Below are 27,821 nucleotides of genomic sequence, written 5' to 3'. Positions count from 1 at the left end.
CATATGTTGTGTAGTCCTGTCTTCATTTAAAACATGTAGCTGAGGGTTACTTAAAACTGTTTCATACTCCTCTGAGAGCAGTCAGTGTAACACCATTACAAGATGCCTGATCAAAGCAACTTCATCGATCCCAGTCTCAGGTGTCTATTTTCAAAACAAACTTTCTTGGCAATTAGGTACAAATATTCACCTGTTTCTTCTGGTAGCCTTTCAGTTGAAATTTCTGTTACTCATATGTATGCACATGCACATACTCTCTGAGACAGATACAGATATATAAATATATTTATACACACAGGCACACACTCTTTACCCCCTTTTATGGCCTTTTTTTTTTCTGGTGTTGTCTGTTCGTTATTGTTTTGTCAGAGGAATGCATCCCACCAATATCAATGTTGAGAGAAGCTTCTAGAATTTTATGTAACCTCCTAGTCAGAAAAGGTTTTTCATGTCTTCAAAATGGCACTTGTATAAGTTCGTGGGTTTTTAATTTTTTTCCCAAATTCTTTGTATCTACAAGGTTTGTCATCACTAAGCTTTAGCTAAAAAGAAGTTACTTCAGTTCTGATCTTAACATTTTTAAGGTGCTTAAGGCCTAATGAGCAGGAGAGTATGTGTTTAACAAACTGATATCATTTGTCAGTTAAGAGGATGTCTAGAATTGTGTAAAGCAGTGTGACTTCAGTGCATCAAGATCTATAAGATTTCACACCAAAAGTTTACACCAACTTCAGTGAAGCATTATATATCCTAGTTCTAGTTTGTTATCTGCTGTAATAGTAATTTACTATTCTCAGGTAGAAATCTTATCTATCTCTCTATCTATCTATCAATTCATCTTTAAGAATAAAACATGGAAAGATTGGCTCTCTACCCTATTCAGTGATTAAAAGAAAAGTTTTCTGATTGGACTGATTTTTTAATTCTTGTGGCCCAGAAGATGAATGCAAACTTTACTTCAGCTATCAGCACAGATATTTTGCATTTTACCATCTGTGGTTGATCTTTTACCAAGCAGTATTAGGAACAGAGGTTGGGAAACTGCTAAAACTGCTAATAAACAGATGATAGTGGTATTTTTAATTTCACAGTTTAATTTTGCAAATTGTTTGGTCAATATAATCGGTTGACTTGACGCAGCACCCTCCCCCCCCCCCCCCCCCAAAAAAAAAAAAGAAAAATCTGTTTCAACATTTAATTTCACAAAGTCCCCTCTCAGAAATTTCAAAGGATACTTCTTTAGGTGCTTGACTGCCTTGCCTTGCCTTGTCTATTTGCTCTTATTTTGCATGCAAGATAGAGCCAGAAGCCTTTTTACTCATTGTGTACACATAGTGTTAATGGGTCTGCTCTGCCTGCATTGCCTCATTACTGGAAACAGCTCAAAACACAGAAGTCTTTCAGTGTATGCAAATAAGGCAGAATCATCTACCTGAGAGTTAATATTCTCTACTTTTAAGTGTATTCTAAATGTAATGTTTGTATTTAGAGCATAACATCCTGTTCTCTTTTTTTATGGGCAAAAAGCTAAGCAGGCTCAGGCAGCTGTTTGATGTTGGCTTCAAGTGTTATTAATTTCATATTCTATTATTCTTTTCACTGTAGCACAAGTGAAGCTGATGTGGAGGCTGTCATGGATAAGTTGTTTGATGAGCTGGCTCAGAAACAAAATGATTGTACGTAAGTTAATTTCTCTTGAAAGAGAATACATTTAGAACACAATGCCCAATCTCCACTGACCAATTAATAAGTTCCATTGCTGTATATGGGTTGATGCCACACTCAAGTGGCAGTCATTGTATCAGCATTTTGTCTAATTTATGTGTTGAATCATGTGCTATTATTCATGAAGCTATGCATTTCCTATCTGTAAGAGATGAATTTTATAGTAATTATCCAGAGAAGATTGAGTCTTTGTTCATGTTCCCATAGTAACTAGACCAAGGATTCTAAAAGTGCAAGGCAGAGAGCTGGGGCTGAATAAAGCATGTGGAACCATTGCAGACTTCACGTTTGAAGAGCTGTGCGACAGAGTGAGTACCCAGGTCCAATCTAGATCTGTTAATGCTCAGGCTTTTCACAGTTAAAAAAAATTTCAAACCACACAAACTTGCTATTTTCCCAAGATGCACTGAATTAAAAAGGCTTTTAAAAAACTTGATTAACAGAAATATTTTTAATTTAACAGGAAAAACCCCTTTCTTCAAAAGAACCATACTAATTTTCTTTTTAATGATATAGTAAATTCAGTCTTAGGTGTATCACAGATTATCTTCAAAAATCCTACTGCAGTATATGCCTGGCCTAACATCACTGCTGGTATATGAGTGCTGGTAACATCTCAATATGTAAATAGCAATCAAATGGTGTTTTTATAATCTGAGGTTTCAGTTTGATACTCAAGCAAAGGAGCAGTGATCCTGGCACCACTAGAGTAACACACTGTTCCATGCTTTGGTTTCAGCTGCGAGTACAAGGAATGTTTAATCCCAGGCCTTCTCAAAATATTCCAGATTTTGCTAAATACTGGCACATTCTCAGCCTAAACATGTGAGATGTGAATCTTGAAAAGTTCTCCTTGTATTTGACCTCCAGTGGGTTGGAAGACAATTCCCCAGGAGTTGCACTGCACTTCAGTGATCTCTTTACTGATGTCTGCAGTTGCTGTTAAATGATCACAACACTAAACTGGCCAATAGCACTTTTGATTCAGGATGGTGACCAGTCTTTTGGTGATAACATTTTGCTTTCACTTCCTTGCAGCTATGGAGTTGATAACTATTTGGATAGAAATTTCACTGGTTGCGTTTCAGACTGCAGGTTTTAGACATGGAGTTGGTTTTTTGTTTCAGACAAAACAAGTAAGCCATTTGTAAGAGTGGAAGTGTGTCATGAGTAGAATAGCTTGCTTTTCACTTAAGGTTTTGAGACTTTTTCTGCTTTGTGCCCCTTAAAGCATGGGGAAGCTATGCTGTCAGTGAATACTAGTACAATTTTTAGTCCAGGAAATGCCTTATGTACTTAAATGGGATAATAAGTTGCTTCTAGGTAGAAGTGCTTTGATTAGCTCACATGTCAGTGGTCTGAAGGTTCTCATCCTGTTCAAGAATTATTTGAGGTTCAGATCATTCTTACATGGATTGCCCAGGACTTAGGAAATCTTGCTGTCTCAAATCAGATGCCTTCTGCAGATGTGTTATGGTAGTCTCTTACAGCAAAATCACATACTTAAAACTAAAGCAACATGGCTGATAGTAAATGGTTTTCTTTTGACAGCTTCCTCAGTTATCACTGATTTTTCTCTTCAGATCACTGATGCATCTTCATAAATATTACATCAATATGTTGGTTAGGGGTATGAGTGTGCTGCCTACATAGGCAAAAAAATATTGTCATTGAACTTCAGGATTGTCTATTAAATTTAGATGAATGGTCAGAGTTGCCTCCACTGTGATTTTTTTTTCCATTACTGTAAACTTTTGCAATGACTTATAGCAATGGTAGAAAATTTCACATAGTATATGCTGCGTTTAAGACCTTGCCTGCCCCATTGCTCTGTTTGCCTGACCTGCTGCCTTTAAAATCTGCTAAAAAGAAAACTTCAAAAAAGGAAAAATGCAGCTGTCAACCCTTGAAACCCTCTTCTTTTTTTTTTCATGAATTCTTTTAAATTTTGATGGAAAAACTTAAAACATGCAGTATCTTTTTTAAACAGTCAGAGAGGGAAATTGCTCCCACTCATGTCACAGAAGACACAGGGAAGATCCAGAAGAGTGCACTGGTGGTTTATAGCAAAAAATTACCCCAAATTAGGAGACATTCAACATGACAGGAAGTATAAAGTTTTTTATATATATTCCAGTAAGATTGCTAATAGGAGTGATTTGTGGAGGGATAAAGCAGAAATCTTTAAGGGACATAGCAACAAGATATTTGCTACTTCTTGTGAAGCCAAATGGTAGACAAGTTGACAGGCATCATAAGTGCTGCTATTAAAAGAAGGAAAGTAGAAAGTGAAGAAGATGTAATGAAAAGTAAGATTGACAAAAGAAAATACTGGAGGGGAATTTTTTGGATTTGCATGGAGCAGATCTGCAGATTTCTTATTGCAGGATTTGGGGACAAAATCCCATGAGAAAGCAGATTGTACAAAGGGACATGGGGCAGGAAATCTTCCTTGCTGGAGCCTGTTGCAGCCAGGGTGAAGCTTAATTGACAGCTTAAGCAAAACCTGCAGGTAGATAAATGAAATCTAAAGTTGGTGTTGTAGGAGCTCATTAAACTTGTACCAGAATTGAAAACAAGATTTGCAGTCGGTTTTGTAACAGTTTTAAGATGTGGTGACAAGCATGATAAATGGGAAATTCTCATTAATGGGGGAAAATGAGAGATAATTGCTATTATTGAAACCTTGTGGGACAATTCATAAAATAATAATACAAATGGGTGCTTACAGCCTGCTTAAAGACAGAGTGGCTGACAGAGGTGGAGAACAGTGTGCAACATTGAAGGTACTGGTACCTGCCTTAAAGTTAATTAATACAAGGTTCTTGAGTACATATCAGTCTGCTAATTACCAAACCTGGAACTTGTAGGGATCTGTTGCATATGGAGCATGAGGTGGATTACTCCTTGAGCTATAAGAAGCATATAAAGAAAATACACCATTGTATGTTACACTATAGATGAAACACAGGAAAAGGTGAAATGTAATTAGCCAGAAAGCAGCAAATGATAATTTTCTAGCCTAAAATGTGCTACATCCAGTACAAGGTCATTTGGCTGGTGCTTACAGTGATGAATTAATCTAGAAATTTGTGTTGTGTAGGAATAATCTTAATTTTCTAATGTTTAATGAAACCGAGAGATATTCCAAACAGTGAAGTTGCATATTTGAGTGTTCAGGAAGAGTAATTTTCAAAAGCAGAAGGGAAGTGTGACTAACTGGAAAGTGAAGTGTAAACAACAGTAACAACAAAAAAGAGCAACACAAACCCAAGAAGGACTGAGGAGGAAGATAGTAAAAGTATCTCCTGTGTCACTGTTGAGACAGAATCAAATAATACAGAATGAATGGCAACTAGTTATGAAGTGCAGGAAAATTATAAAATAAAGGTCATGGGCAAATATGTCTAGTCAGATAAAAGACTTAAGTAAAATTGGAGTTTTGATGTTTTGTATTATCTGAATGGTACTGGCTTATTCTTAGCTGGATGAACTTTTAATAATGATGTGGAAAAAGGAAAAGGTTTGGCAAAGAGTAAGTGTTCTAGGTGAAGTAGAGTGAAATAATCATTTTATTAAAGGATAGTGAAATAATTTTCAGTCTCTAAATAGTTAATATATGTTAAAAAGAGCCTGCAAATACATTTTGTATCATTGGAGTCCTGTAAAACTAGGCTGAGATCTCTGACTAGCTTTTTATTTTTATAAATGTTAAAGTGCAAGAGAAATTCCATGTCACTAGAAGAATGCTCTATGTGTCAGTATTAAAAACAAACAAGTAAAATGTTTATGATGATGGGTGGAACTGCAGGCTGTTGGTGAGATTTTAGTCCAGGAAGGGTAATGGAGAAGCTGATTCTGGATGCATACAATGGATGACTAAAGAATGGAAATAAGATTTAATTCTCCAGTCTCCCTGACTTTATAGCAAGTGTTGAGTTTTGAAGATGCTGTTCTTATTAGGAAAGTGACATTATGCAGTCTCAAGAAAGTATTTGTTAAATGGGTTCCTAAGATAGTTAACTAACCTATAAAAAGAAATATTGCTGAAGGTTTTTTGTTTGTAGCATTTCTAATGACCACATGTTTATACTAAGCCTGATGTACCAGGTTTTTTCCTCCAGGAGTTTTGAATATAACATAAATGCTAATACAAACTTGCTGTAAATACAGAGTACTGTGTGTATGGGGAAGGAGCAATGAAGACAAGAATGCTTTGTGCAGTTTATCAGAACTGGTATTTTGAGGAAATGGTTGGGGTTGTTTACTTTTTTTTGAGAGAGAGTTTGTTTCATTTTGGTTTTTTTTACATCTAAGAGTAGACACAGCCTCTTTTTACTGTGTATTGGGTCAAAACTGGATGTCATTTTAGGAGGAGGCTTTTGTGTTTGAGCTAATTATTAGTTTTTAGGCTTAGCCATCTCTAAAATACAGGAACTTGAAGTACCCCATGATCTTTTCTGGTTTTAAATTGCCTGAAAGTAGGGATGTGAGGGAGTCAGGGTTCCTGCTGCCTGTTGGCAGCTCTCACTGCTCCTGCACATGCAGTGAACAAGTTCAGCAGCCAGCAGGGGAATGTGCCCAGTCCACATTGAGGGAATAACCAGCTCTTATCCCCCTCATACTTCTAGGAGTGGGCAATGCTTCTTAGTCTACAGTCAGTCTGTGCAGTCAGTTCAGACTGATTTTATCCAAGGCTTATAACTTCCTTGGCTTTGAGGGGGGTTTCACAGGAAGTGTAAGGGGCATTTCCCTCATACCACGCAACCTTTCTTCCAAATTTGACATTTCTGGTCTGCATCATGGAAGCACTTACAAGTTACAGCATTATCTTAGAGTTGCAGGAGTATTTTTTGAAATTGTTTTCTGAAACTGTTGTATACCACTGCTCATGTGGGTGTTGGTAATCATTTGAGCATGAGTGGACAACACTGTACTCAAAACTTGGTTAATTGATTCCTTTGGCTGTCCATTACCCTTAAGGGTTCCAGAAAAAAGAGTAAGTTTTGAAACGATAGATGCTTTTGTTGTGTTGGCAAAACAGCTTATCACTCAAGTGACTCTGCTTTCACTTCCTTGCTGCAATCTGTCTTCTAGTCTGGTCTTGGGTACCTGTTACAGTGCATTCCAAGGGATAAATATCCAGACCTAAAAATCTGCATTTACTGGTGTAGGATTAAGGAGATGTGTTTGAAATTTACATTTTTAGTAAAACAATATTTCATATGAACAGCCTCTAAAACTTCTTTATTTTTACTGCAGTTTCCTTTAAAATAAAATCAAAATTCTGTTTTAAGGGGAAATATTGAAACATTTTGCACTTTGATATCACACGATTTCATGAGATGTTAGCTAATAGATGAAAATAGCAAATCAGCAGTTGGTAACTTGATACTATTTTTAACATCTCCTAGCTTAAGTAGAATTTTCATTAATAGCTTCTTATTAATTAATACCTGGAGACCTTGATTTAAGATTTGATACCTTTCTGGTATTACAATATTTTATTCTTGTTTCATATATTAGCATCAAACTTTTTCATGTCAAGAGTATAAAGAGTTACTTCTATCTAAAATAATGCATCAGATACTGGTAATTACTTCTTGTCCATTAATGTTCATAAAAATAAAATACAGAGATTATATTGTATGCAGTGCTGATATGACATGCAGTTGAGTTGCTAAGCTCTTGTGTGCATCAATTTGTAAATCCTGGTTTCCCAGATGAGGACAATCCCAAGTTTTAGGTAACTTAGTTAATATCAAATTCATACACTTTGCTTTTTTTTTTTACTAGCTATGTGAACATGTGGAAAACCAACAAAAAACTGGATGAGAGGATACTGATCTATTTTGGTTGCTTTAAAGCAAAGGAGAAGCAGATTTTCAGACTGACACACCAGGGTTTGTGTGGCAGAGTGGCACGTGCTGGTCTTCGTCATGGGCATGAAGTAGTTACCCAGTAGTAGAATGGAGCCCTGTGAATGTGCTTCTCCAGTGTAATCAGACAGGAGCACTCTGCTTGGTTTTCATCAAAATAAAACATAGCCATAGGAGGCTGGGACAGCCACCAGGCAGAATAGAGACATACAGTTCCCAAATTTTAACGCTGATGTTGACTTCTCCCATTTTTTTGGGGGCCTTTAATTCCTTTCTTCCAGTTTCTCCATCTATACAGTGAGGGAAACACTACCAGTGCTGTTATATTCTTGCAAAACATTATTAGTTAATTGAGTTAAATGTGTGAATGAAAGATCACCAGATGCCTTTAAAAATAAAATGGATATATTAACTTGAATTTAAAATCCCTATATATACATACATATATATGTGTGTGTGTATATACGCAATTGTGCAAATGTAAGTCTTGCCCATTTTAGTGTGTTCACACATGAAGAACAGTGTTCATTACACCTTAGAAAAAATCACTCTCTATCTTCGCTTCCCTTTTAAATTTTTCCTTTAGAAATTTTTAATAGTGGCAGTTGGATGTGTTGTAAATAAGGCAGCGGACAGCGGTGTGTAATCCCGGTGGAGCTGCGGGGTCGGGAGGTGCCGAGCTGCTCTCGCTGTTCTCGCTGCTCTCGCTGCTCCCGGTGCTCCCGGCTTGGCGCAGCAGCTGCTGCCCTCTGCCGGGATTGCCGGCTGCGGCCGCCCGGGCATGCGGCCCGCTCCTCCCGAGCCCAGCTGCTTTGCTGCATGGGTCCTCTAGGCTTGCCGCTAGGGAATCCGATAGATCCCTGCATCCCGCTCCCAGTACCAATGAATGTAGCGTCTTAACATGATGCTAACCATTAACTAGCATACATACGTTAAAAATCTGCAAATAAATTTAATATCAGTATTTATGTTGTAAAAGGTTATCAGACTGTGAATTTTTTTCCTAGTAGTTATTCAATGTTTCTGAAAGCGGCAAAATAGAATTTTCATGTAGGTTAACCCAACAAATTAGTGGTGAACAGTTTCTATTAGGTTGTTGTTCCATTGCAATAGGCACATTGTATAAATCAGGAGGAAGATGTAGTCCTTAACTTGAATAGCTTGCACTTCAAAGGAAAAGATGTAACTAACCTTTTAAAAAAGAAAAGAAAATAAAAAACTCACAATTTTCAAATGCATCAAGTGATTAGAAATGCAAGTGTCTGTTTTTGAGTCAGCTGAGCACCTGCCCTACATGACAACATAACTCAGCTGCATTTGGGGTTTAATGAGTCTGAGCAATTTTGAGGGAACTGTTTTATCTTCATTAAAAGCTGCTGAATGTATCCACAGTATAATTTGGTGTCATCTTTAGGATTGTAGGATTGTCAGGTATAGGTGTAAATAAATGTACCATAGATAAGCACTATTTCCAATAACCTTAGAATCATAGTCTTCCTTAGTTTGTGATCTTAGTTTTATTCCTAAGAGATTAGCTTTTGCAGCCTAAGCTCTAGATTGAGAGCTTATTTTATTATTTATTATCTGTATTTTATTAGCTACATTTGCTTTAAGGATTTAATCAGGCTCTCTATCCCCCAAAACTTTGGCTTATTTTATTCACGTGCATTTTTATAAAAAAACTCAAGAATTTCAGCTGGAAATATTGCAATACAGTTACATTGTTAGTCAAACCACTTTTCTGTTTTATATTTGATGTGTATCAGAGCTTAATTTTTAGAGAGCACTCCTTTCAGTGAAAGCTGCATAAAACTTGAGGGTTTAGATCCTATACTTTGTAGACCAGGTAATACAAGCTTTTTGAAGCTCATTGGAGTTTTAAGGGTTTGCCTTTTTAATTTAATTTTTCTGTTTCTTAAAGTCTTGAATGTACTTCTCTCTCTTTTTCAAAGCTTTTTTGATCATGGTTTTGAAATCTTAACAGTAAGTGTAAATACTTAAATAGCCCTATAATTTTTTTAAGCCTTAACTATTTTTGGAGCCCATTTCATTGATAATGCTATACTTTGGAGTTGGAACTGGAAATTTAGCAGTGAGAGCTTTTAGAGCAGAAACATGCCTTTTCTATGCTTCCAGTATTCAACCAGCTTTGAGTGTATTGTTTTAAAAAAAACATAAATAAATAAAAGAATGGGAAATTACAAGCATCTTCTTAAGCAGAAAAGCAAAGATCTGAAACAACTTTCCACTATGAAAAATGTGACTATAAAACTTTTGTTGTAAGAACAAGGAAAATTGCTTCTTAGCAGGATTCTGTGGTGAGATAACCTGAGATAGCAAGGGGCTGTGCTTGGTACAGAAAATGTCTTTCACTCCAGGGTTTACAGATCTTATATTCCTGCTGTCCTGGTTGGAACTAGATGATGTTTAAGGGATCTTGCAACCCAGACTGTTCTATGGTTCTGTGATTTTAACTGCAATCAGTAGCTTAAATTTTTAAACCAAGTTAGCCATGCCCTACCTCTTCCCATATTTATTTAAACTTTAGCATGCTGTGGCATCATATATCATGCCTTGGGTTTTTCTGTTCCTTTCTTGGAATTATGATCTTGACACATTATCTCAGTGCTCTGTTTTATGAGCCTCACTAGTGATAGTGTGTTGTTCATTTGGAAACAACAGAGCTTTTGTTTGTTTATACTTAATCATTAAGTTGTAAATATTATCTGGTCTTAAACTGAGTGTTGTCAATGAGAAGTTTTGGAGAGTTAAGAGTGTCTGCACAAAATTATAGTTACTGTCAATCATGCATCGTCAAGATTGGCTGGAACTGGTACTGGAATATCTTGCAGCATCAACAAAAAATACATATTGAGATGACATATCCTCTTCTATCATATGTAAAACATTCTGTATTCTTCAGACAATCTCTTAAAGGTGATATACTGGGCCACTGATGAGTCAACAAAGAAAAAAAGATGCTTTATACTATAATTAAATGAACTCTATAATAGAAACAGGAGACGACTAACTCTAAAACAGCACACAGAGAGCTCCAAATAATAAACATCCTACTTGAACTAAGATGATGATAGCTGAAAATGCATTAAGTAGACAGAGAAACAAAAACAAATAAAGGTGAGAACTCAGTCAAGCAGGTTGAAGTGGAGTAAACACTTTGTCAGGAGTGTAGACCATGTTAGGGCTAATGTGTTTTGCATTAGTATGATGCTTGTAAAATACTGACTCTTGGCATCAGAGCTAATGACAAAAACTCACAACAGTTTTACAATATATACACATGCAAAAACAATAATACCATAAGAAAGATTCTTACCTATTAGTGTTTTGAGTTTTTAAAATAATATAGCATATGAAGGAACTGGTAACAAATGGTAAGTGACAGTAATTAGATAAATGTCTTCTTGTTCTGCTATTGAGTTTTGATCAATAATTGATGAAACAAAAGAGATCAGACAGTACCAGAAACACACACCAAATGAAGTTATTTTTACAATTTTATTCAGAGGATGAGATTAATCAGGCTAAACTTTTAGTAAGAGGATTACATATATATGTATCAGTATTAGGAGGATTTGTGGCTTCATTAGCAACTTCAGAGGAAGAAATACCTTCATGTATGCTGCTAACTAAAATGAAATACTTTCTGTGATTGGTTGAGATTCACAAAATAAATTTCAGACCTGGAAAGTTATACAGAGGACAGTGCTATGTGTCTAAAATCACATGCTTCTAGTCCTGTAACCTAGTCTGAGCTGGTGTTGCTGCCAGTTGGGACTCAGAGAGTGCTTGCTGCAAGGTGAGGGAAGAAGGGCCTGAAGGCAGTAAGGCAGTGCTGTGAAGGTAGGAGAGGGCTCTGGGCTGCTGGAACAGCAGGAATTTGCTCCTTGGTGGGGCTTCTGTATATGGACTGCACAGCCAGAGCTCTGGCAGTGGCACAATCTGGCCTTGAATCCATTTCCCTGTCTGTTCCTGTGTGGCAGAAGGGGTACGTGGGTGCTTGTGCCAGCCTCATGCCTGGTTTGGGGAGCAAACTTGCTGGTGGTTCCTTCTTTTTACACTGAGTAAGAGGGAAATTAGAGGACCTCCCAAGACAAGAGTAAGTCATGTTAGGAGCAAGATGAAAAGCTTTGTCTTTCATCTCCAGGACTGTCTCTAAACTCCAAAAGCAGGGAGTTTTGAGAACTCCTCTGTGTAAGGGACTTCAGCTGGTATCAGCTGAGCCATATGTAACAGCAGAATGGCTGATTTGGCATTTCAGTTGTGTCTCACTAGACTTGAGTCTTGTCAGGGAGGTACCAAATTTACTTTAGTAAAGTACTCGTGCTGCTAGACTCAGATCTTTCTGAGTGTAAGATTTAGGAGTCTCCAAAGGCACATTTCTGCCAACATTCACAGAATATTGTCACTTAGTGTTGTAGATGTTTCAGAAGTTCTTGTTAAAGCTTGAAATGTTCTGCTTTTTATGCCCTTAATTAGAGGAATTCTTGAATTGCTTGCTTTTTGCACTGCTGAAGTAGATTGAATTCCTGTTTGACTGATAAAGATGCATACTGTAACCTTCTATGAACCATGATTTTATGTCTGTATGAAAAGCAGTATAAGTATTACATCTTCCATTCTTCCCATTTGAAATGCATTAGCCTTATTTTTGTCTTCCACCTATTTCTTCCCTCTGACTACCCAGGTTTGTTAATCTCCTGTTTGAATATCCGCCAAACAAGATACCCACCAAGTTCTTAGCTGTATAGCTCATTAGTTGGGCACTTCAGTTTGCCCATTTTGCAAAAGTTTGTACACTTCAATTTTTAGTTATATATGTATTTGTTTTAGGAATCACCTTTTAATATCTGGTACTTTGAGATAGGGAGGGTGTACTGGTATGGTTTGTTTGAGAAAGTGTGTCACATTGGGTGAGGACAGAATAATTCCTCAGGGTTTTGGGTTTTGGCAGAAGACTACTTGGGCTCTTCATGTGATAAAAGAATGAATCAGCACAGCAGTGATTTCTCTAATTTCTTACCTAGGGGGAGACATGAGAAATTCTTACCTTTCTCATGTACAATGAGATCACTGGTGTTCTCCCTCACAGGTACTCATCACACAGGCATACTTGCTCTCCTCTGTGTTTAACAGTGCTTCCGTCCCAAGTATGGAATCAAATTACCAGTACCGAAACTATTTGCTTCTCGCTAATCTTAATTAATTAATCTTAATCCTGGTTGTGTTGCTTCTAGTGCTCCCATTGTTTTTCTTTTGCACTTGATACTCTGGGTGTCCATCAGATGTATCACTTGTATCTGGTGGCAAGGTGTCCAGTGAGTTTGCTCTGTGTTGTTTCCATCCATCAGTTCCTTCTGCTTTCTTGAACCTTTTCCTGCTTTATTTCATCAGAACATTTTGAGTTCAGTTACTCTGGTTTATCCAGATAGGATTTTGGTTTTTTCAGAGGTGTTGCATGAAGCTTTGCTGGTGACCCTCATGATGATGAGGTTTTGGTTTCCGATGACCAAGTCCATAGTAGTAACTAGGGGACTTAAATGGAGGGAGAAAATAAGCATTAAATATAATTCTAAGGGGAGAATACAGCATATACTACTCTTAAACACTGCTCAAAAGAATGGAAAGGTTTTGTAATAATTCTTTTCCATAGATACTACAGGGAAGTTGAGTGCTTGGAATGGGGAAGCAGAGTGATTCCTGCGACTGCAAGTGGGAGAACTGGTGGAGAGTGGCAGGCTTTAGAACCTGCCTGGAAGGTTAGCTTATTCCCATTAATTTTCAGAAGAATTTTTGGAGTGCCATCAGGGCTTCTCTCTGCTGTGCTTGTGTAGAGACCATTTCTACAAGTTTTTTTTATTCTATATCTAAACAAAACCCAAAGTCTTGTTCATGAGCAGCTATCGATAATTGCTTAAAGTAACTTCTTGCAGAAGTGTTCTAGTTAAGAAGTTATGTTTGGCCTACAACAAATTAGTCTCATAATTTCAGTTAAAGCAAATATTTTATATTTACTGGTTTTAAGGTATTAGCAGTATTGTAGTGCTTTATAACAGTATTATACTTGGTACAGCACATAGTGCAGGTGATTACCTGGGAAGGGAGTTGTGACCATCCAAAATGCTGCTGAACTTGTTCTCTGCAGTAGCTGCAGACAAGATTCTGAAGTATTTGTACAAGTAAAACTGGAACAAGTTCAGGAGTACAGATTTTAATTGCTCATGATAAAGTACTGCCTGTGGTACTGATAGGACAGATCTTGCAGAAAAAAATACCTTCCATGTAATGAAAAAGTAATTTTAGAGGAATGTACTTGAATGAGCTACTACTATTTGTGCATATTTTCTGTTGATGGTTTAGATACAGAAAGAGAAACTAATGAGTTCTTCTTGAAGATTTTTATTTCATCATTACAGGAGAAACCATGAACAAAGGAACTGCTGCAAAATTGTATTTCTGTCTGTTTCCTCTTGTTTCCTATACTTAAAAAATAAGATACTTATTCAGTCTGGGTTAGTCCTGGGTGAACTAAATGCAGGTCTACTTAGGATTTAGTAACTAGCCTATACATTTGCATTTAAAAATCTTTAAAGATCTAGAAAGCATCCTAAGAGATATTCAAATTATTGATGCTTTAGGTTGAAATCACATGTCTTCTATGGATTATGGTTTATAGTGATTATTTTTTTTGAGGTTGTCAGAGAGAGATCATAATGTTGTGTGAGTGCAAAAGAGCCACATTTTTCACTCTCAGTGTTCGTGTAAAGCCAGGAGTATGAACACCCCCAGGTACCTATGTCCATAAGGGCAATCGAGCATTCCTCAAGCAAGATACAAAGGAATAAAAATAAGATTATGATCAGGACTTTAAGGCTCTCTTCTGTTTCTGTAGTATGTGAAGATATAGAGTTTATGTGTCATTCTGTCATGGGTTTCCATTGCTTATGGTTTGTTTTGTTTCAGCCTCTTGGAGCCAGCGACTATTTGGAAATATCAAAGCATTTTGACACAGTGTTTATTCGTGACATACCACTCCTTACAGTAGCAAAAAGGACACAAGCTCGTCGTTTCATTACTCTTATTGATACCTTTTATGAGCATAAGGTGAGAACCAAGCCTTTCCTATATGCAGAGGAATAATATTGGGATTCCTAAAACTGACTCTTACTATTGGTTTGAAATAAGGCTTTCTATAGTAATGGTTTGGAAAACATAAGCAGAATGAAGTAGCACTGCAAAGAAACATCATTCCAGCTTCACAAAAAAAAAAAAAAAAAGGGTCCTATCTCAATAAAGGCAAATAAACAGATTTTTTTTTTGTTTCTGCGAGTATTAAGCATGAGCATAAATATAAGCCTGAGCTCATTTGCCTTTTTTGAATGGGGATGTTCTTTCCTAACCAAAGAAAACAACAGAAGCCATGTCATTATTTTAATAATGAAAGATTGTGCTGCCAAATGTGCTGGAATGAAATTGAGTTTTTTAGATTTTAATCTGTATGGTTAGTTGGTCAGGAATCAGTGCCTTTTTGATCAGGAAAGAGGAGTTAATAGCACAATTACATCATAAGGTTTAAAGGAAACAGTCACTGCAGGCTTTACATTAGATTGCAGAATTGATCATGGAATAATAATGATAAATGCAGCACTTCATGTGGATTTACAGAGATTTCAATCATGGAAGCAAAATCAGCATAACTAAAACAAAGGGAAGTTCCTGTTTAAGGTGATTTTTTTTAAAGTGATGCAAGGTTTGAAACACTATCTTATATGTGATTATATTTGAACACACTTAAACGTTTATGCAGTTGGGAAGTGTCACTTGAGGTTGGTTCTTATCAAGAATGTTCTGGCATGGGTCGTTGATCAGAAAGGCTCAGCAAGGTGTTGAACTAACTCAGTGTATGAATAGTCTCGTTCAAATCAGCCAGATTCAAATCAGTGTCATTGAAATTAGCCAGATTCTTTATTCTTTAGGTTGGGAAGTGGATATTTGCTAAGGCAATATGCTAATATTAAACTAATGGGTTAGAAAAGGGGGATGGTCTGCTCTGTGTTTGGGCTGTCAGTAAGAATTGCAAGCAGTCACTTTCTATTACTTCTTCCATAGGAAAAACACAAGGTTAAACTCCCATCAGAAGTAGTTGGGAAAAATACCTGAGTACATCTGTGGGTGCCTGTCCACAGCACAAACATCTTACCTGCATGGTCTCAACAAGAGTCTCCTTCTACAGTATTATTTCAGTCTGTCTTCATTGCAGCCCCCATCTCACACTGCATGTTGTATCTCTTCCCAGCAGACATGAAAACAGCATCATTCATTTTACTAGCAAATAACTTACTGGAGTAGCACAGATGGAGACAGGAAAGGCTTCACTCAGTCTTCTGAAACTTAGAATTTTGGAATTGGAAATATGGAAATTGGAAATTTGGAACTTAAGTATTCTTTTAAATAGTGCAGTGTATCTACCCACTGAGAGGAGTCTCACTATGGATGAAAAGTAAGCATTGCTTACTGTACAGCTGTTATTTTAGAAAGTAAACTTTGTGGTGAACTCATTGCCTGTGTAGCAGATATTCTGGGTATTTGCTAGCACAGTTCTTCTGTTCTCTGAGTAAAAGTTCCATCAGTTGTTATTGAGAAAAAGATCCCGGAAGGTTAATAGTTCATCTAAGTCAGGTAAATCTGTAACAGCAGCGCTAATAAGAGAAAGGAAAATCATTGGGGAAAAACCACTGCCAATTTAATGTGAAGTTTGCAGTGCATAGATGGTGTGTTTTACCCCATTCCTGTAAAGCCCAAGGGATGACACTGTTGTTGCCTCTCTCCTCTCAGGTGCGCATTATCTGTTCTGCAGCAGCTCCTCTCCAAAGCTTGTTCCAGGTGAAACAGGACAGTGCTGAACTGCAGGAGAACAGAGTGTTGATGGATGATTTGGACTTGAGCCAGGTACACGATTTTAACATTGTCTCCCTTTTGTAACAAAATTGGGTTTGGTCTCATAATTGCACAGCATTTTAAGAGGGGCAATAAGGAAACATTTAACTATTGGTATGCTGCTTTTTTTTGCAGTGTCTGTCACTCTGATAATTACACGTTGTGCTACTTATTCATAGTCAAAGAAAACATCACTATATGTAGAACCATTTTGTTTAAGTTTTAGGGTTATTTTGAATACTAATCATTGTATCTGTTCAGTCATATATGAAAATGCTGATTTAAGTATAGCACCAACATTTAAAATACAGAAATAAAAGATAGTTTGTTCTACCTGTTCCTAGACTACAGAACAGCCTCATGAATCCTCACAAACAGTACTGCTTTGCATGTTGCTTATTCTGTTTTTCTTTTTCCCTGTAGCTCAGCTATTGCTAATGACTTTTTAAATATTTTAATTGGCGTACAATTAGTCAAAAAAAAGGAAAAATAGACAGTTAACCTGTTATTGTGTTGGTTTAAAACCAAATTATTCTTTTTGCTGTATTCCTTCAGGGGATTTCCTAGCTGAAAGAGGTGCTTTTCTTTAATTTTTGGACATCAGTTTTAATATTTTGGTGCCATGCTGCTGTCTTGTTTTGTCAAAGCCTGTAAAGCACTGAGCCTAAGGAGTTAGGCAGGAAGCATTTCAGTACAGCCATGAGTCTCATAGGTGTGTGGTGCTGTTTTGGTGTAGGATTCTGCCAAAGGACTCTCCGTGTTTACAGGAGAAGAGGAAATCTTTGCCTTTCAGCGTACTCTCTCACGGCTCACAGAAATGCAAACTGAACAGTACTGGAATGATGGGGACAGAAGCAAAAAAACATAATTAAAAGTTGAATGAAATCACCAAGAAGTAAAATTACAGCATGAAATCACCAAGAAGAAAAATTGAAAAAGCTTCAGAAAAGCACTGGAAAGCTTTTTAGTACAACTTGAATAATAATTGCACTTTATCTATCTGGACCATGTTTTCTTTCATCAATAGTTTTTTGAGTTTAAGACATGAGGTCTCAATTATTTGTCTGTACCACCAGTGTGTGGACATGTGAAATTCTGCCTTCATTTATTCTTCTTCAAACCTGTCTGGATGTCTGGCTCCATGCAGTGGTGGTGAATGGAATTACCTCCAGCTGGTGGCTGCTCACCAGAGGTGTTCCCCAGGGCTCAGTATAGGGGCCAGCCCTCTTCAGTATCTTTACGCATGGTATGGACAAGGGGATCAAAGTGCACCCTCAGTAAGTTCACAGATGATGCCAGGTTGGGTGGGAGTGTTGACCTGCAGGAGGGCAGGAAAGCTCTGCAGAGGGATCTGGACAGGCTGGATCAATGGGCTGAGGCCAGTTGTATGAAGTTCTACACAAGCCAAGTGCCAGGTCCTGCCCTTGGGTCACAACAGCCCTGGGAGCACCACAGGCTGGGCAGAGGGGCTGGAAAGTTGCCCAGGGGAAAAGGACCTGGGGTTGCTGGTCAACAGAACACAAACCAGCTGTGCCCAGGTGGCCAAGAATGCCAATGGAATCTCAGCCTGTATCAGCAGCAGTGTGGCCTGCAGTACCAGGGCAGGGATTGTCCCCCTGTACTTAGCACTGGTGAGGCCTCACCTTGAGCGCTGTGTCCAGGCTGGGCCCCTCACCATACAAAGGACATTGAGGGGCTGGAGTGAGTCCAGAGAAGGGCAGTGAAGCTGGTGAAGAGTCTGGAGCATCAGTCCTGTGGGGAGCAGCTGAGGGAGCTGGGGGTGTTTAGCCTGGAGAAAAGGAGGCTCAGGGAGGCCTTACTGCTCTCTACAGCCACCTGAAAGGAGGGTGTAATGAGGTGAGGGTTGGACTCTTCTCCCAGGAATCAGTGACAGGATGAGAGGACAGAGCCTCAAGCTGCTGCAGGGGAGATTCAGGTTGGACATGATGAAGAATTTCTTCACTGAAAGTGTTGTCTAGTATTGGAACAGGCTGCCCAGGGAGGTGGTGGAGTCCCCATCCCTGGAAGTGTTTAAGTAATTGCTGGACATGGCACTTAGTGCTGTGGTTTATTTGATAGGGTTAGGTTTGGACAAAAGTTGGACTCAATGATCATGGAGTGTTTTCCCAACCTTAATGTTTCTCTAAAATATACCTTTGATGTTCAGGAAGTTTGATGGGATTAGAATTTTTCTGAAGAATTGGTCTACAGACAAAGTTAATGGGCTATGCAGAGTCATTTTATGATGTCACATGAAGTGGGCACTTTGAATGATTACGCACTGCTTCTGTCATGTATAATGCTGCTTCACAAAAGAAAAATCAAATGCTTCTTTAAGAAACTCCTGATAGTGTTCATGCTAGAATCCTGGAACTCCTCTGTAGTGTGTTTTGGTTTGGGGTTTTTTCTGTTCTCTGAGTCTAGCTATGTGTTGACATTCAGGCTTCAGGAGTTTAGTTTTTTTTTTTTTAATCAGACTGTTGCTCAGTCTGGCTCATTGAAAGCTAATGGTTTTAACAAGAGAGAATCCTGAGGAGGAGCTTTAAGGTACTTGAAGCTGCACAGGATTAAGATCTAAGTAATGGATGAGAAAAGAGACCTTGATAAGACAGGGTATGCTGTAACAATAAGTGCAAGTTCATATTGTTCCTAAATGTTGTGGTTCTTGCAAGCCTGGATATGCTGCCTCTACACCAGTGACATCTCTACCCTGAATTTCCTTGTGCTTCTTCTACACCAAACCTTCCACTGCTGCTGACACACCTGCCCTGGTCTGGGAGGAGCAGTACTCACTACTAGTGAGGCAATTCATCATGTTACCATAGGAAAGTGTTTCATGGAAAAGATAGGATAGGAGCTGATACCTCAAGACACATCACCCATCCTCATGTTTCTGGTTGTAAACTATTTTAGTTGAAGATGCAGTGGTGTCATTCTTGATTTTAATCTAACTGAAACAAAACATGATATTGTGTGTATTGGCTTATTGTGTATTTTTATAAAGTAATCTTAAGAGCATATTTAGAAACTTTGAGTAGAAAAAAGCATGTAGATGGACTGAAAAGACTGCACTCATGTCCTAGGGAGGAGATACATAACACACTGTCCCCTACTTTAAGAGGTTTTGTTGGATTTTGCAGCATGACCTTTTTCTGTCTGTTACCAAGTTGTCTCCCATCACAATTACAAAAAGCATCCTAAAGGGCCTTCTGGGCAGCAGAGAGGGCTGGAGAGGTCCTGTGCACTTACTTTTGTTAGGGAGCCACATCTTCAATTCTAGTTTTCTGTTCTGGTCCCTTCTGCTTGTCCTGGAAGTTACTTATTCTGGCTATACCTGCTCTTCAAATAATTTTTAAAGCCTATATTTATAGTTTGCAACTAATGGAACTTTATTATTATTCCCACAATGGTGTCTACCATGGAGAATTTTAATGCATATTTATGAAAACTCCAATCAGAATACATTGTTTATACTTAAGACTATCCAAATAATTGTTGTGTGCTTTCAGAGATTTGGATTAGGTTTCTCAACCGAGGGACTATTGACATGCATGTGTGTCTGTATATTTAAACACATATGTATATTTAATTTATACATGTACATATAAATCTAGATAAAACTAATATATATAATTTAAATGTGTGTGTTTCTGTATTTATATGTGGCACTCTATACTTATCAGCCTGGGACTGATAACTCTCCTGAAGCTTCAGCCTTGACTTTTTTTGAGTAGCATTCAAATGCTTCCTGCCTTGAACTAAAACGTGTTGTAGGAAAATGGGAGATGCTGGTAGATAACCTAAGGCACTTTGCATCTGGATATTTATTTACATTGGCTTTAAAACTGTATTTTGCCTGTATGCCCTCCTCTGTCAGGTGGTATAGGGGAAATGTGCAGTCTTGCAGAACACAGATGACATGTCTGGGACACATGGGAGAGGAGGTCCTGGCAGGTTCTTCATTCCCACAGAGACTGCCTCAGGCCAGGGAAGTGAGGTGTTTCTCCACTGCCTGTGTGGGTGATGACAAAGCTCCTTTACCCACAGGATCCCTGTTTGTGTTCAAACTGCTGCTGCTTTGCCTATTGGTATTTGAGGCTTTTCTGCAGTCTGAATGCACACCCCAAACTCAGATGGCCCAGGTTTTTGAAAGCTCCTAACTGCAGTGGGACTGATGTACCACTGAAAGCCTCTAAGGATATAGGTGAGCTCTGTGAAAACACAGGAGGGAAGTCCCCCAAAAGCTTCCAGAGCCAGCACTACTTCTGGGACCTATTGCTAAATAACACCATAGTGCAGTCTTTCCTTGGCCAGCAAGGAATTTGTCTGTTTGGAGTCCCTGGTAGGTACTAGCAATAATCAAGGAAAAGAAATGGGGAAGATTCCAGAGTGTTTTAAGGCTGAAAACAAGAAAAGTTGCCTAAATCGCTGTGCTGTATTTGTGATTGTGCTGCAGAGGGAGGTTTGCCACTTTTGGGTCAGGTCCACAAGGAAAAATTTATTGGACTTGTTTCTCAGCCAGCCCAGATGTGCCCAGGGCAGAGGGTGCCCCTGTAACCACAGAAGCAGCACATTTATGCCCATCTACCTCCCTGCAGAAAGTGAGGCCCAATTTGCTTATTTGATGATGCTGTAGCATGTATAAAGCCTTTTTCCAGTGCTGAGTTGGGCGTGTGCTTCTGGGGTCAGACACCTCCCAGGCAACTGGTGCTGGCCAGAATCCTACTGGACACCACGGACAAGAGTGGTTTGTTGTGCCCCAGGGTGCTGGGCCACCTGTGCTCCCAGCTGTCCTGTCCCCTGCTGCCTGGCCTGCTCCTGCTGCTGTGAGACAGCAACAGTCCATGACTTTATTCCACGTGAAGATGTTGTATTACCCAAAATGTAAACAGTGAGATGCCTGTGACTAAATTATGCATGCTCCATAATAGCCTTAAAAATTGCTGGATTTGTGCTGAATGCTTCTATCCAGAGTTTAAGTCCTGGCTTTTTAAGTTTTCCTTGTGAAATTATGTCATCTCAGATCTGAAACAAGTTTTTATTTCCTTTAGACGTTCAGTAAACATTTTTGACAAGTTATTTTTAAAGGTTGTTTCAAGTGACCTTTATTGATGTGGTATAATATTTTGCTGTCATAGGAAGTAAAATCCTGGGGATTATGGACCATATGAAACACTTCATGTTTTTTAAAGGTCACATCCTGGCTGAGAATCTCCCAACTAACTTCTTTCAAATACTTGATTGACCAAAGAATGTTCACAATGCCCAAAAATTTAACTGCTTTTTAAACAAAATAATAAATAGTGCAATTCTGTCTTTCAGAATTACTGGTTCTCAGTATTTGTTACTGTGCAGATTGAGGGAACAATTGGAGTATTTTGGGTAGAACAAGACAGTCTTGCAAAGGCTTTGGAGAGAGTGAAGAGGCACTTTTTGCTGGTGCTGGGTTTTGATCTGAAAAGGAAAACCATTAATGGCTTTTCTTTTAGTAAAGGTGTTTGTGATGACAACACAGCTGGATAGATGTCACCTATTTTGCAGCAATCTAAACATGAAAAAAAGCAACTGAGCAGGTTTCAAACAGTGCCCAGCAGGGTCACCAGCCACATAGCAAGGAGGAAGAACAGTCTCTCCATCATGACGTGGCTAACAGAATTAAGGTTCAGGATTTTTCTTTCTGCAGTTTCCTGGGTCTGAATACACCCGGTGCCTCAGTTTCCCTGTTGATAAAATGGGAATGATGTTACTTTCTCACTTGCTAACTCTGGCGTGCTGCCAGGCTTCCCTCATTAATATTCTAAGATGCTTGCTGAGGCTCTGGGATGAAAATACTTCAGTAAAGTATGTAAATAGTGCAAAAAAATAATTTAGCTACTCAGAGTGGATTAGTCTCCTTGTTTGGGTTACAGAATTAATGTCATCCACTAAACACCACATGCCTCTTCGTAGTGATTTTGTTTTAATTAATGCATCTATTTTAAGAATCTATTTAAAGAAAAAAAATTATTTTTGTGATTAAAACTGTAAACCATTTGTGTAGTTTTTCTTTTACTTGTAATAACGAATTTCCTATAAGATTTATAAAAACCTCAGATCCTATACATTTGAAATACAGTGGCTTTGTAAATTCTGTTGGGATTTTCCTTGTATAGAGAATATTTTTTTAAATATGTCATTTTGAATCTAGTATATTACAAACTGAACACTGTCAAATCCATCTGCTATTTGAGAAGAATTTATCTTGTAATAAAAATTAATAAAACCAGATGTTATGAACTTGTCACTTACTCATGCTAATTTTAGACCTGTGTTCTGGATAGACAGACCCACTGTTAATTAGAATAACAGAATATTAAGGAGTTGGAATGGACCTTCACGATGATCTAATCCCAACCTCCCCTGCCACGGGCAGGAACACCTCCCACTAGGCCAGGTTGCTCAAGGCCTTATCCAACCTGTCTCGGAACACTGCCAGGGATGGAGCATCCACAGCTGCTCTGGGAAATCTGTTCCAGTGCCTCACCACCCTCACAGTAAAGAATTTATTCCTGATAGCCACTCTAAGCCCTTCCTCTTTCAGTTTAAAGCCAGTCCTGTCACTACACACCCCTTGTGTCCCTCTCCAGGTCTTTGCAGTGTCCTTTAGGTACTGGAAGGTGCTGTAAGGTCCCCCTGGAGCCTTCTCCAGGCTGAACAACCTCACCTCTGTCAGCCTGTCTCCATAGGAGAGGTGCTCCAGCCCTTTGGTCTTCATGACTTAGTGTGATGGCTTTTCTTAGATCTCTGTATCCAGGGGGGAAACCTGGATTGGCAGCACTGCCAGTTTCTGGCCATGTGGTTGGCTGCACAAGCTGTAGCCATTGCCCTACACATGGTTCAGCTTTTGGGTTGGAATACCCAGGCCTTGTCAGAAAGGTCCTCCTCCAGACTTGTCTGCCTCAGTTACTGCTGCCAGCAGCCGTAATTTTTGGGTTTGGAACCCTTTTTTCCACCTCTTTGTCTCTTTCCTCCAACAACTTGAGGGTGAGACAAAATAACTGTATGCAAACCACAATTAAAGTGCTTTTTTCCCCTCATAATTTCAGATTCTTACTGTCCAAGATGTGCTTGTGCTGTCAGCCAGTTAGTTCTGTGGTTAGTTGTTACAGGTTCTGCACAGCTTAGAGAATTGCTGGGGAAGCAGTTGGCTAACATGGAGGCTGGCAGAGAGCCCCCACACGGAAGGGCTGACAGCAGGGTCTGAGGATCACTGCAGCTCCCCAGTGCAGGTGTCCCAAAGGAGCACCTCTGAGTGCTGGGAGCGGGACAGCGCTGCTGAGCATGGCGCTCCTCCATGGATGCCAGGGGCACACACACAGGTCCTGCTGGCAGATGGCAAGCAGTTCGGACTTGGAAACCAGGCTGTAAAATTTTTAGGTTGAACTTTGGGTCTATTTCTGCACCTTTTACTGCAAACATTGTATTTTCCCATTTTTTGAAGAGGGATATTGTAATACTGAAAGTCAAGCAACCAACTTGCTCCAGTATCTTGCTTGCAGCATTATGGTATCCAGTGTTTGAGAAGAGCATCCAGAATGGGATGTCTTACTCTCCCATTACAGATTCACACAGATTTGTGAAGGAAAAGGATGTACCCCCAAAAATGTTTGCATGCCTTGCCACTCATGGAAACGTTGGACCCTTCTCCAGATCAATTTAAGATCTTGTTTTTCTTTCAAACATCCTGCAGCAGTAAGCTGTCAGGGTTTAATTAGAAATTTTGCTCAAAAAAAAAGTCTCTAGGCTTTGCTGCCTCTTCTGAATTTCTTCAAGAACAGGCTTTGCCAATCTGCCTTTGCAGCTTTGTTTGTCCAGTGGATGCTCCTCTTGTGTCACCCTGATCCATTTGCTCTCAGAAATGAGCAATCCCCAATGTCCATCTCTTGTCAATGAAGATTGCTCCTCATCCTGGGGTACTTAATATTCTCTTGTTCTGTGACCTCATTTCTGATGGAGAAGCACAGGTTTTTGTGTCTCAGCTTCCCCAAGACCCCTGGGCTTAGACTTCCCTGCTGCTTGGCTTGGGGCCTCAGGAGCTCTGGCACACATAAAATACAGGGTGTGGGGTCTGGGGGTGCATCCGTGCACCTGCAGAATGGGAGACATTTCTGACCCTTGTTTTCAGGGCACTGCCTGCTTTTGCCTGTGTGTCTGCCCAGAAGGGGGACTTGCAGTAGCAGTTCCTAGCATGAGAGGAGAGGGAGGATGGAGCAGATGGAGGATGCAGGCCACTTGCTCCCTCTCCAGCCTTCTGCATTCTCCACATATTTGTAAAACAACTTTTGTTTTAAATTGAATTGATTTCTAAGAGAGCCATTAAAATACAGAAATGCTTCTCACTGACCTAGTACTCTGCATTCATGTTGGTAAAATTTTGGACGTGTTTCTATAGTCCTCCCGCCAGTTCTTTGTCAGGGTGAAGGGTTTAGTTGGCTCTGTTAATCTACTCTCTAGCTGAAATTGTTCATTTAAATAGTTATAAAAATCCACTATTTTCCAATGCGAATCCTATATTCCCAGATTTGAGTACTGCTGCCAGAGCAAAGACTTCAAATTCTCTGAGTGCAACCACACTATGTCAGTCCAAAGCCAAATTGCAAACACTTATCCACAATTCCCCTTACTCAGCTTTAAGCTAATTTTTCCAGCAGGCAACAATAGCCATAAAAGTATAGAGGAAGATTGTTACAAGACCTTAAGAAATGGTTAACTGATTTCTTCACAAGCTGTGGGATAATTCTACCACATTCTCTTATTGCAAGAAGTTACCTAATGTATTTTCAGCACATGGTTCTTCAGTGTCACAGTAATTAAGAGCAATCACAGCCACTGAAAAATGAAGCATGGAACAAAAGATCGAGTGAGTGTTTAAGCTGAAGTCAAGGAAACTAGGAAAAGTAATCTCACTGACACAAAGAGAAAACCTTTGAGTGCTCTGGCCTTTTACAATTAGCAAAGGCAAACACACTTCTGTAACTTTTTCTACATGCAGTGATGGATAATGTTCAGGTCACAACATGCAGTGTTGGGTGGGGAGGTTTGCTCCTGCAGGCCTGTTAGGAGCATCACTCATGTCAGGTCTTTCCTGTAGTTGAGGTATGATGTGCCTGGCAACACTTCCCTGCTAATCGAGGTTCACGTGCTTTAAACAGGTAACAGAGTTCCTCAGGGGGCAGGGGGAGCAAACTGGTTGGAAACACAGGCAGAGGACCAGTCTCCTCCAGTTGCAGTTGTTTCTCCCAAAAAGTAACATTTCAGAGGCCAGTGGAGAGAGGAGCAATTACTGTCCAGCAAAATTACAATCTGAATGGGCTGCCATTTCCAGTGCTTCACTAGGATGGCTGTGATTGCTATAGAAACTTCTGAAAGTGAGACAGAGAGGTTTTCCAGCACTGGAAACTGCGAATGGAGAAGGTTAGACTGGGTGCAAAGCCCATTCAGTCAGGCAGCTGCCAATCCAGCCTCTTTGCCAAGTAGATTGTAGGAAATGCTGATTAAAATGTCCACGGAATGCACCAGGCAAATTAAATTTCAGTCACAGCCGCCTGGGCGGTTTCGGTGGGCAGACAGCTCCAGCCTGTGGTGCACCTGGGCTTGCTCTCCCACTGTGGCCTCTCCCACGGCCACCTGCCCCTTGCACAGGGGTACTGCAGAGATGCTGCAGCCACGGCAGCCTAAGGAATACCAGTGAGATGAGGCCTGTGGGGAAAGGTCTGGTAAAGGATGTTTGAGGGTGGGGGGGGAAAGCCAGACATCATTCCAGGTAAGGGAGCAGTGTCCCTACCCACTCCAGCTTTGACATTTCTCCCAGGGCATAAGTCTAGGAGGTGAGAGCTGCTGCCATGTTCACCACCCTGTGACTGGGCTGGCACCCCCTGCCTGTCTCGCCTACCCTACTCCCTGTGTTGGCATTTAAACAGGACTGCTGTCTTTGAACACTGCCTGCCAATCCCTTCCCCTCCAAACAGCCTGCAGTGGACAGCTGAAAGTCTCCCCTTGGGGCAGAACAGCTGGCAGTACAGCCAAAAGCCTGCCACAAACCAGGAAACAAGCCTAAGTCTGAGGGAAGTGTTGGCGCATGGAACTTCCCCTTTTCCACCTTTTCAGCAGCATAGACAAGCCCCTGAAATCCCCTCCCACAGCCCATAGCCCATCATCCCCAGCTTTGGTGGGACACCCAGGTGCAGCTGCAAGTCCAGTAATGTTTCTTCTTGAGAAGCTGCTCTGACCTCCTTTCCATACCCCCAGTCTCCAGCCCTTTCATCTGTGCTGGGAGAGGGTTTAATCTCTTTTTGTGTTCATTGCTGCCCTCGGTAAAGCAGCTCGTCACCCTTCTGGCAGCAGGCTGGCAGCAGTGATTCCAGCACCTCGCTCCCCACTGATCCCCTAAAGGAATGTTGGTATTAGCAGGCTTTATCACCCCCATAGTTTCATTTCCTTGTCTCTGCTGTCTCTCCTCAGCCTTCTTTGGTCTAACTCCAGGCAGTCAGCCAGAAGAGTGTCAGGCAGGTCAGTGCAGACTCGGGTAACGCTGCGGGGCAGTCCCACAGCCATTCCCTCCTGCTCCAGGAGCTGGGTGCAGCCGCTGTGCCAGGCTCAGGCAGCCTCAGCACTCTGCCCCCTGTGTCCCTTCACAACAGCTCCACTCAGGACAGCTGCATTTTTGCTCTTGGCTTTGAGGCAAAACAACAAAACCACTTTGTGAGTCAAAGGAATTTCTTACCTACCTGTATTGCAGTTTCCAAAGGTTCTTCATAGGCTGTGCTAGGCTTGCATTTAGGTACACAAAATTATATGGCCTCCATAAATAAAAGCAATGAGATTTGTCTTGCCACATAAGGGTGAACAATGTAAAAAGTCACACTTACCAAATCCATTAAATGTTTGCTGTATGGATTTTTTTTCCCCAGAAAAAAAAAAAAAAAAAAGAAAAAAAAAGAAAAAAGCCCTTTTGGTAGTGAATATAATTGGTATTTTGGTTTATTTGATTCTGCTAATTTACAATTCCTCAATACACAGTTCTTTAAAAGTCAGAGTGACTTCATCCTGTGCTCTCAGAGCACCTGAGGATAAACATTGAGACATCTGCTCAAGCCAGTGCCTGTCACTGCCTGCCCAGCCTTTTTACATACCTTGGTTATTTATTTTACTAACACCAAGCTGCTGCAGTACTGTCTATGTGTATATATTACATGTGCTCAAGGAGTTACAAACGGGTTC

General features: G+C 39.8%; 1 protein-coding gene across 2 annotated transcripts in view; it reads left to right on the top strand.

The window, feature by feature from the left end:
• Positions 1 to 22,814, top strand: part of AFG1L (AFG1 like ATPase) — a 64,219-nt gene extending 41,405 nt beyond the window's left edge. For both annotated transcript variants that reach the window (XM_058021117.1, XM_058021115.1), the window contains 5 exons: positions 1,606 to 1,676; positions 1,933 to 2,033; positions 14,589 to 14,729; positions 16,461 to 16,574; positions 17,299 to 22,814. In XM_058021117.1, the coding sequence (XP_057877100.1) occupies positions 1,606 to 1,676; positions 1,933 to 2,033; positions 14,589 to 14,729; positions 16,461 to 16,574; positions 17,299 to 17,430 (559 nt within the window). In that variant the 3' untranslated portion in view covers positions 17,431 to 22,814. The remainder of the gene's footprint in view (positions 1 to 1,605; positions 1,677 to 1,932; positions 2,034 to 14,588; positions 14,730 to 16,460; positions 16,575 to 17,298) is intronic.
• The last annotated feature ends 5,007 nt before the right edge of the window (positions 22,815 to 27,821 follow it).

The sequence above is a fragment of the Melospiza georgiana genome, chromosome 3, assembly GCF_028018845.1.
Source record: "Melospiza georgiana isolate bMelGeo1 chromosome 3, bMelGeo1.pri, whole genome shotgun sequence".
In the NCBI taxonomy this organism is placed as follows: domain Eukaryota; kingdom Metazoa; phylum Chordata; class Aves; order Passeriformes; family Passerellidae; genus Melospiza; species Melospiza georgiana.
Note: the sequence above shows the minus strand (reverse complement) of the source record. Positions and strands in the feature narration are given on the sequence as shown.